General features: G+C 37.9%; 3 protein-coding genes across 3 annotated transcripts; 1 reads left to right on the top strand and 2 right to left on the bottom strand.

Annotated features, from left to right (window-relative positions):
* Positions 1-617: 617 nt before the first annotated feature.
* Positions 618-2,576, bottom strand: LOC130717233 (uncharacterized). The gene is made up of 3 exons (XM_057567386.1): positions 1,935-2,576; positions 1,576-1,820; positions 618-1,095 (listed from the first exon to the last, which is right to left on the bottom strand). Exons 1-3 carry the CDS (start codon positions 2,406-2,408, stop codon positions 846-848), a joined length of 969 nt encoding a protein of 322 aa, XP_057423369.1. The 5' UTR covers positions 2,409-2,576; the 3' UTR covers positions 618-845.
* A 1,693-nt stretch (positions 2,577-4,269) lies between these two features.
* Positions 4,270-6,483, bottom strand: LOC130720248 (uncharacterized). The gene is made up of 3 exons (XM_057570874.1): positions 5,876-6,483; positions 5,528-5,772; positions 4,270-4,843 (listed from the first exon to the last, which is right to left on the bottom strand). The coding sequence occupies exons 1-3, from the start codon at positions 6,347-6,349 to the stop codon at positions 4,594-4,596; spliced, it is 969 nt and encodes a 322-aa protein (XP_057426857.1). The 5' UTR covers positions 6,350-6,483; the 3' UTR covers positions 4,270-4,593.
* Positions 6,484-7,079: 596 nt separating this feature from the next.
* On the top strand, positions 7,080-10,403 carry LOC130719777 (protein FAR1-RELATED SEQUENCE 5-like). The gene is made up of 6 exons (XM_057570385.1): positions 7,080-7,584; positions 7,686-9,412; positions 9,511-9,612; positions 9,709-9,819; positions 9,908-10,018; positions 10,116-10,403. Exons 1-6 carry the CDS (start codon positions 7,080-7,082, stop codon positions 10,401-10,403), a joined length of 2,844 nt encoding a protein of 947 aa, XP_057426368.1.
* The last annotated feature ends 373 nt before the right edge of the window (positions 10,404-10,776 follow it).

Raw genomic sequence — 10,776 nt, forward strand, 5'->3', positions numbered from 1 at the left:
ATTTCCCATGGACTGAAATTAATCTTGGTCGTTCATTGCTTTCAATCATCATTGTTGATGCTTTTCTTGATGATCTCATTTGTGTGGCTTTTTCACATTCCAGAATTTTCTGATTCTCATCACGGCTTTCAAACTCTTTACTCGCTTCCTCATAGCTGTTTTGTAATTTCTATATAGTCTCTGTGACTTCCCTTCTTCTCTCATTTGAAACATCCTCCGTTCAAGTCCTTTGGAATCTCTTTTATTCGACTTTCAAATTTCATATTTTACTTTCACAACATTGTCTTAATCTCTGATTTTGCGTAAAATGTAACACTGCTTTCTTCAACCCTCTTATTTTCTTCATATTGGGTCTTTGATTATAACCCCAAGCTTACGTTTTATCCGGTGTAGGTGTGGGGAAATCGTGTGCCTACTTCTCCAATTCACCAACAAGAGTTTGGCACTAGCATGGACACCATCAAGCTACAGGTAACGGCCACCACGAAAACTTAGTATGCAGTTTAATATAAAAATAAACAAAACTCTTCTTAAGAATTGAGATGAAAGTCCGACCGACTTGTCTATAGTGAAACAAAATGAAAAGTCTCAAGAATAGTGGATAAGACACTAGTAAAGATCATTAAGATTTGAAATCAATAGACTTAAAGAAGATAATAGCTAGTATCCACAATTGTTATTTGAGTGGTGCCAATGGAAATACAATGAGAATTAACAACTGCACACACACAATCTCTGAAGAATGAGCTCAGTTTGATACCATCGATCTTGATATTTTAGGATCACTGTTTTATTTAGAGAGGGGTTCCAGAGCAAGATATGGAATGGAATCAAGATGGCTCAGATCAGAACTTCTTAATAAATTCATAAATGTGATTGCTCACATCCTCTGCTGCTTCTTGGTTGTTGAAGTGTGCTACCCCTTCCTGCACAACCACTTCCTCCAAACTTGGCACATCTTTCTTAAACCCACCATTGTGGATATAGTCCCTCATCTCTGAGGAACCGTATGACAAGTCAACATTCCCTACAATGAACTTCACCGGCACACCGGTGATACCTACTCCAGTCCAAGGTGCTGTGAGCTCCCAATTCCTGCAAAATCATGGAATTGAATATCCTATTAACCACTACCTTATGAGCCACAAAATTAATCCACCATGATTCAGTCAGTTTTCAACTCAGCCTATGCTTTTGCATAGCCGGTCCTAAGTCCAGTTACAGCCAATGTAAAGCTTGCCGATATCTTTAAAATGAACTTGCGATCTATATAGCCGACCTAAGTTACTAAGTTAGTGCGATAAGGCATTGATTATGGTTCAGCCAGTCTTCCTGTTATTAATGATTGAAGCTCTAATACCATATTGAATTCCAAGTCCCCATTTCATCATCTGTTTTCCTATCTCTGTTAAGAGTATTAGATTATGAATTTCGAACTACCAGGTTCTATATCTAGCAAAAAAATTGATTTTTTAAAACATGTTACCACAAAAACACTGACTTTTTAATACATTCTCATAGGAGTTAGGAAAATAATCACAAATGTATAAAAAACACACAAAAATAAGAACTTACAAGTTGAGATTTCTGTAGTAATTCAACCCTCCAGAGAAGCCAGTCTTGTTGAATTTACTAACATAGTAATCAAGATCTTGTTGTGAGAGCCAAGATGGCAAGGTCTCTGGAGTATTGGGATTAAACCCAGTTCCATACTCTCCTTTTGGGAAAATTGGGGGACCCGATTCTCGCAATGTGAGTATGTTCTTGAACAGATATGCAGTGTCAACTTCAGCAAACTCAGCTTCCATCTTTCCTGGTTCCTAATCAATCAAAAGCCAAAGCCCACTAGCAAATTAAGAAGGACTCATTAACTAATAGCAAAATAACCAAAATGAAGAGATTTTGAAACTCTACTAGTAGTAAAATAAAATAACCTGAAATCTGCATATGTAAAAGTCATCTCCAAACATGGCACGAAACCCATCTAATGTTTTGACATTTGGGTTCCTTGCAAGGAAGGGTCGGAAAGTAACACCAAGGCAAACATAGGCTTTGATTCTGTCTGGTCGGAACAAGCAGACATACCATCCAAGAACAGCACCCCAATCATGACCGACAAGGTATACTTTGTCAACTCCTAGAGAATCAATGAGAGCAATGATGTCACCGACAAGGTGAAAGCATGTATAGCTGGTCACTGAAGATGGTGCTTCGGTGTCACCGTAGCCGCGGAGATCAGGGGCCACAGCACGGTATCCCCTGGAGCTGAGAGACAGAATCTGGTGGCGCCAGGAGTACCAGAGCTCAGGGAAGCCGTGTAGGAATAAAACTACTGGGCCTTCTCCTTTCTCTGCAACATGCATCTTGATGCCATTGACTTCTACTGTTCTGTGCACTATGCTCTCCATCTCTCTGGTTCTCTGTTAGTCTGTTTACCTTTGTGCACTGCGTTCAGGGTTGAAGAATCCAATTGAAAATTTCAGTATCTTTGACTGAGTAATGTCGAGGATACCAAAATCATTTCATCTTATGAGTCTTTTCTCTCATTTCTTTTACTTTCTTTCCTATAATCTTATTATGGTCAATAAAGATGGCTTAGAGAGTAGAGACACATGGAAGAAATAAGTGATAGTAAATGATACATTTAGAATAAGTTATTACACTATTGAATATTTGATTAAGTGATAAAAACAGTCAATAAGGATGTGATGACTTGTAATAGGTGAGCTAAGGGAATGAAGGGTGAAGGGTCAGGGTTCAAACCCTGGTGAAGGAACTAATTTACTAACATTACTAACAACTAACTTTTGCCTATAAAAAATTTTAATGAGTTGTAATGCGTGATGTGATTAAAAAAAATAAAATAGAAAGTAAAGTAAAAAATGAGGTATCACAAGTTAGAGGTATCAAAGCGGGTAGCATGTCCTACACTCAGGTTGCATAAAGAAGGGGTAGCTCACATGAGACGCGGGATGAAAAAGCTTGTCCGCCCCCTAGTAGTGGTCTAGCCCATAAAAAAGAGAAAAAATTAAACTTCTTCAAAAAATAGTGATTTCTGTCTTGAAAAACATATTTTAGTTTAAAAGATGTTTATATTAGCCTACTACTAAGAATTATAAAACTAAAACTCACACAATAAATCAATTTCTTATCATTTTCACTAATCAACTCACAAATAATTAATACATAGCCTGAATGGGGCAAGTGACATGCTTTTAGATGATAATTTCTCTGAGGTGCTATTGATTTATCTTAATATTTTTAGCTTTATTTAGTAAGAATTGTGGACTCTGCTAATGAGGATTAGCTCAACTAGTAGGATCAAATTGCATTGGCAGTCAAAGGTCTTTAGTTCAGTTCATGTTAGTGTTCCTTCATCAGCAAGTCATTAGTAAGTACCATTTTAAGGGCTTGTGTCATGCACTGCACTTGTAATGGGGGAACTTTTCCTCCCCTGAATTTCATGTTAAAAGAAATGTTGACTCTGATGACAAGCCAAAGTATTAAGTCAATCAATTTCTAACAACATAATGCTGGACATTGACAGTTCTAATAAGCCCATTTAACTGTAAGTTGATATCCGCCTGTTGAATCTTTTCAATGCTACTGCTATCATTATGTACCCTACAGTTATGGTATTGGACATTATTTTCATATGACTTAGAAAATTGTCCAGTAATGGATCGATAATATTTGAGCTGTGGGATAAAAAACATACACATATATATAAACAAATAGTATTAAAATTTAGTGGGGGAAAATATATATAAAAAATACATGTAGTATTCAGAAAGCACTAAGACAATATTCAAAAAATAAAATAAAAATGAAGACAACACTAGAAACTTTGTGGGGCAATTGCTCTCAAGGTTTCTAAAGCAGATCCGGCCCTGATTCTCAACCCAATGTAAATACTTTGAAAAATCCATTTTATGATCTCCATTCCTAATGTTAGTAAGAAGGAGATCTTTTGGAAGTATATACATGCTATTGAAGACGTTGCAAATTACATTGGGGAGACCTCCCTCGATGGTGTACGAGTCCAAAAACTGGGTAAGAAAGGGTTTACAATAATGGAGATGTTAACTCTTTTGGAATTAACCAGTAAAACCATGTTAAACCATGCCCGATCGAATCATATCTTGTGCGCAGAACATACAACATAGATTAAAATAAGATATTAAGATATGATTAATTTATCCTATCCTATTGTATCTCCTTATTATGTCTAGAGCCCTTGAGACCATTAAGATTTGAAATCAATAGAAGTAGTCACGTAATCGAGATTGATATCAGTATCCTAATTATTAATTAATTTGCATGGTGCCAATAAAAAGGCTAAGATACAATGAGAAATGACAACTACACCCATACCATCTCTAAAGACTGAACTCAGCTTGATGCGATCAATCTGGATCTTAATTATACTAAAGGAATTCTTGAGAGAACATTATTATTAAGAAGAAAGAAAGTGAAACTGAAGCTCAGAACAAATGAGCTTTGCAACTTGAACAATAAAACACCGTCTTATTCAACTAAACTTCAGAGAGAGCGGCTCCAGAACAAGCTTAATTTGGAATCAAATGCCTCAGATCAGAACTTCTTAATGAAGTCATAAATGTGATTGCTCACATCCTCAGCTGCTTCTTGGTTGATGAAGTGTGCTACCCCTTCCTGCACAACCACTTCCTTCAAAGTTGGCACATCTTTCTTGAATCCACCCTTGTGGATATAATCCTTCATCCCTGTGAAATTGTATGTTATGTCAACATCCCCTACAATGAACTTTACTGGCACATTGGTAATGCCTACTCCAGTCCAAGGTGCTGTGAGCTCCCAATTCCTGCAAATCATGGAATTGAATATCCTATTAACAGTACTACTTTATGAGCCAGAAAAATAATTTACAATGGTTAGTAGCAGGCTTGAATTAATGTCTATTTTCTCCGAATCAATTATGCAATACATAAGCTACTCACACAAACTTCTCTCCATAATTAATTCTGACTTTGGAATCAATTGAACAATTAAGTCTTCCTATTTTTTTGTGACTGGAGCTCTAATATCATATTACATTCCAAGTCCTCATTTCATCTGCTGTTTATATATCTCTGTTAAGAATGTTAGATTCTAAAATTCAAGCTACTAGGCTCTGCATCTATATTGGTATATTTTCCTTTTCAAAAAAGATTTATTTTCTTCAATAAGTTATAAGAAAAAGACAAAAGAAAATGCTCAATTTCGTCCCTATAAAGTGTAAGCTTAGGATAAAGTAGTTCCAGAAAAAGGGAATACTTCTGCAATCCCTAATTGTGTTAAATGTACGTGAGTCAGGTTTTGACCGACGTTTTATCTTACCATAAAGACTAACTTCCCAGACATTTTACACAATCAGAGACCGTCAGAGATATCAACTTGTCTGACACTTACAAGACGAAATTGAACTGAGCCTTCATTCAAAAAGACACATATTGACCGACATTTTGATACATAATATACATAAAAAATACAAAAAATGGGAACTTACAAGTTGAGATTTCTATAGTAGTTTAACCCTCCAGAGAATCCTGTTTTCTTGAATTTGCTAGCAAAATATTCAAGATCTTCTTCTGAGAGCCAAGATGGCAAGGTCTCTGGCACATCCGGATTAAAACCAGTTCCATACTCTCCTTTTGGGAAAACTGGGGGACCAGTTTTTCGCATAGTGAGAATGTTCTTGAACAGATACGCAGTGTCAACTTCAGCAAACTCAGCTTCCATCTTTCCAGGTTCCTAATTAATCAACAGATTCAAATCCCAAGACCATAACAGATTCATTTGATATAGACACATTCAATCCATCAATGTGAAAAAGCAGAGAATTTGAAACCTTTACCTGAAATCTGCACACATAGAAGTCATCTCCATACACGGCACGAAAACCATCCACGGTTTTCACTGGCGAATCAATTCGGAGGAAGCCTCGGATAGGAACACTGAGGCAAACATAGGCTTTGATTCTGTCTGGTCGGAACAAGCAGACATACCATCCAAGAACAGCACCCCAATCATGACCGACAAGGTATACTTTGTCAACTCCTAGAGAATCAATGAGAGCAATGATGTCACCGACAAGGTGAAAGCATGTGTAGCTGGTCACTGAAGACGGTGCTTCGGTGTCGCCGTAGCCGCGGAGATCAGGGGCCACCGCACGGTATCCCCGGGAGCTGAGAGACAGAATCTGGTGGCGCCAGGAGTACCAGAGTTCAGGGAAGCCGTGTAGGAACAGAACCACGGGGCCTTCTCCTTTCTCTGCAACATGCATCTTGATGCCATTTACTTCCACTGTTCTGTGCACTATGCTCTCCATCTCTCTGTTCTCGTTCTCTGTTTGCCTTGCTGCCACTGGATTCAGTGATTGAAGAAGAAGCCAGACAGAAAATATTTCAGTATCTTTGAGGTGGTAGACAGCTTGTTTTGTGCTGATATAATAATATGATGGCAATTTATGTGGTGCCCGCAACTTTTTTATGGGTAGCGTACAGGAATTGCTTGGACCAATAACATTATTTCATTTGTTTCGATTTTTTAAATCCGGAATAATAGCAGTAGCCTTTCTTAAATCATGAATTTATCCCCTAACTTCATTTATTTATAAGTTGGTCCCTTAGCTAAGGTAAAAGAAAACAAAAGCTAAGTTAAAAAGATCTTGGAGGTAATTTACATTCTGGGTTCGTGAAAGATTAGATTAGGGTTCATGAGATAGGTTTTGTTCCTGAAGTCACCTAGATTGATTTCCTGATTTCATTTCATCTATTTGAACTGTCGTCTTCGGTAGGCTTTGGTTTGTGTGATTTCGAGGGTTTCACAGGTGATTCTTCTTCGACTGTGCTTTCACTGATGAATTTGGTTGTGCTCGTCTGTGTCGCTGTAAGATTTTGATACGGGAGTTTCGACTTGTACACTACTCTATTGAGCAGGGATCGAAGTTGCGGCTACCTGAACTGGTATGATTTTTAATTATTTTTACCCTAAGTATGGTTTTATTAGGTAGCAATGTCTTGAATCGTCGGTTTTGATTTTATTTCAGAGTTGGGAAAATGAATGATTCTTCAGGAGATAACTGGCTTAATCCGTTTGATGACGAGCTTTATATCATCGATGAGGATGATAGTCTGAATTCTAGCCCTGCCAACGGTTTGAAGCAGGGTGTGAATGAAGGGGATAATGATGGGGAAAATTTTGTGGATGTCGATGAGATGTTTGAAACTGGAAATGACAGTCAAAAAAACTCTGATGTAGAAGTTAAAGTCATGAAAAGGATTACTGAATTGTCTGCAGACGACATTAGAGGGATGGATTTCTCTTCTGAGGAGGAAGCATGTGAATTCTATTCTAAATATGCTCGTATCCGTGGATTCTCTCCAAGAAAAGATGATGTATACAAGGATGATGATGGCAAGATTATCTCACGACAGGTGGTGTGCAATAGGGCTGGACAAAGGCATCAGAAGCATATGCATAATAGTGGCAGAAGAAAACAACCTAAGCCTATTACTAGAGTGGGTTGCCTTGCTAGAATTCGATTTCGTTGTTTTTCTAGCAGTAAAAGGTGGAAAGTGTTTTTTTTTGCGATGAACACAATCACCCATTAACACCATATAAGCATGTTCATTTGATTCCAAAATTCCGGCAATTGAGTGAAGGGGACAAAGCTCAAGCAGAAGGTATGAACCTATTTGGTGTGAGGACCCGCAATATTATGGAGGTGATGATGGGCCAAAAAGGTGGGGCTGAGTCCGTAGGCTTTACCGGCAAGGACTTGGCCAACCACCTAGACAAGCAAAAAAGGAAAAGAGTCAAAGATGGTGATGCAGTTGCAGCGCGGTCCTATTTACAAGGAAAACTTGACAGTGACCCACTATTTTTCTTCAAGTACAACAAATCGGAACAAGGTAATCTCCTTAACTTGCTATGGTGTGATGGAACCAGTAGAATGGATTATAACGTGTTTGGAGATGTGGTTGCCTTTGATAGCACATACAAGAAGAACAAGTATAACAAACCTCTTGTGATTTTTTGTGGATACAACCACCATAAGCAAACAACTATCTTTGCTGCTGCACTTGTTCATGATGAGAAAACTGAGACTTTCATATGGGTTTTGGAAACCTTGACTGAAGCAATGTTTAACAGGCATCCTAAGGTGGCGGTTACAGATGGAGATCTAGCAATGAAGGAAGCTATTAGAGTTGTGTGGCCGAATACCACGCATCGTCAATGTGCATGGCACATTCACCAGAATGCTTTGAAAAATATTAGAAATCTTGATTTTGCAGATGAATTCAAGTTATTTGTGTACGCTAACTTAAACCCTGACAAGTTTGGAGAGAAGTGGGATAAACTGGTTGAGAAATATGGTATAGCCAACAATCCATGGATTGATACGATGTATGAGACAAGAGCTTCTTGGGCAAGCACCTTCATGCAAGACAAATTTTTTGCCGGTATTAGGACGACATCCTTATGTGAAGGTATTAACTCATTCATAAAGAATTATCTGCATTGTAAGTGTTCCTTGTTGGATGTTCTTTTCAATTTTGAGCGGGCTATGAAGAAATACAGGCACAATGAGTTGGAATCTGATTTTAAGTCTTCTTATGGTGAGCCTTTTATGACAACTGCACTTAGTGGCATTGAGTATGGAGCTTCCAAAATATTAACAAGGAGCATGTTTTGGGAAGTCAAGGGTCAAATTGAAGATGCCCTGGGGCTAAATGTGGAGCGTTCTGAGGTGGCCAATATTATGATGATGAAAATGAGAAAAATTAGCAATCGCAGAAAAGAATATATTGTGGTTTATGATAAGAACCAGAAAAAGTTTGTATGTGAATGTGGTTATTTTGAGTTTTATGGCATCCCTTGTTCTCATATAATAGCTGGGATGAGAAGTGAGTATATTGATGAATTTCCAAGCAATCTAGTTTCTAAGAGGTGGTTGAAAACAGCCAAGTCTGCTCATGTATATTCAATTTCAGAGCCTAGTATTCATTCACAGAATATGAAATTGTTGCGAAAAGGAGCTATGTCTGCCGCATGCAACTATCTCGCAGAAATAGCATGCGAAAAGGATGATGATTTTTCAAGTGTAATGGAAGACATTTATAAGTTGTTGAGGGATGTTCAGAAGAGTCGCAAACCGGGTTGTACAATAAAGAGTGCAGCCTTTAATGTGGGTGATCCAACTGTTGTACAGGGTAGAGGTGCCCCCAAGAAGACCAGAACTGTCACCAAGAGAAGGCATTGCTCAAATTGCAGGGGTATTGGACACACGATTCGTACGTGCCCGGTTTTGCTTTATCCTGATCAAGTCAATAACAGTGAAACAGGTGAATCTGCAAGTGAAGGAATTGAGGACAGCACAGACGACGAGGTGATTCTGATATTCACCATATTTATTGCCTGGTCTGATCATAATCATGTTGCTTGTGCATTTGGATATATAATTGTTAAAATTGAAATGATTTACAGACAAACGTTGGCAGCGTAGATCGGCAGAATAAGGGGGCTTCGGTGGCAAGTAAACTTAAATCGCAGCAACGGAAGCAGGGAAATGACTCCTCATCCACCCAAGTATCTGTAAATGAAATGCTTGTCATTCATCTTAAATTTTCTTGCATTGTGCTCAAGTTTTCTTTTTAGAGTGATCTGTGCTTACAAATTTTGCAGAACAAGCGTTCAAATCAGAACACGGTGTCGACAAAACAAAATAAGCGTAAATCTAAGCAGCGAGAAGTCCCAGTCATGATTCATTCAAGCCAAGTATCTGTGAATGAAGTGGTGAGTATTTTTCATTATCTTGTTATTTTTAAGTTTACTTAAATGCATCAATGTGTGAGTCTCTGATTCCTGGTCATAACCTGTGCAGACTCAGAGTTCACCGAATAATGCAGGTCGCGGTGATGTGGATAACAACAGAGTTACTTTGTTGCCCCAGCATCCACAGGAAATACCTTTGACCCAAGAATCTGTGAATCAGGTAATTAGAATGGTTGTATAATTTATTTATTTTCCCTTCAGTGGTGTTTACTCAAGTTTCTCATTAAATTGTTTTCTCGTGGACATAATCTGGGTAGGGACAAGTTTATAACATGGAGCCTATTGTACAACAAGTCCACTATCCTGTTGTTCGTGCTTCAGCTGGACTTCCATTTTTGCAACCTTCTTATGCCGTGAATATGACTAATGGAGTTCAGGTGTTTCCACAGTTTATACAGCACCAAAACGTCCAGGTTCCTTACCAAGGAGTTCAGATACAAACTCTATTTCAAGCTGGACCTTCTGGCTTACTCCCGACATTCTCATCGACGTTGGCGGCAGTCGATAGGAGACACAATAGAAATTCAAGTTTAGGAAATAATTGAAAGCATTTCACTTTAAGTCAGTTTGATTTTGATATTGGAACAAATTATGTATTTGTGTGAAGGAAAAGAATTATTAAATTATATTTTAAAAACATCTTCTGAAAAAACAATATAAGTGCAGACTTTACAATATGTGAACCACTTATTTCATGCATTTTTTTTGGGTCAGAGTGTTGTTCATCTCACAAAAGGGTCAAGCCCAAAAACCAGGAGCCTGTTACAAGTGAGGTTCAAAATAAAATGATCAAACAATAAAATTACAACAACCAAAAAAAAAATAGCTGATCACTGATTGCATTAAAGCTGCCTTTGTTCACAATAAGAATTGGCTGAACCCAAATTTTTTTTTGATTTGGCCTTTTGTTGTGAAGAC

This window comes from Lotus japonicus, chromosome 5 (genome assembly GCF_012489685.1).
Source record: "Lotus japonicus ecotype B-129 chromosome 5, LjGifu_v1.2".
Classification (NCBI taxonomy): Eukaryota; Viridiplantae; Streptophyta; class Magnoliopsida; order Fabales; family Fabaceae; genus Lotus; species Lotus japonicus.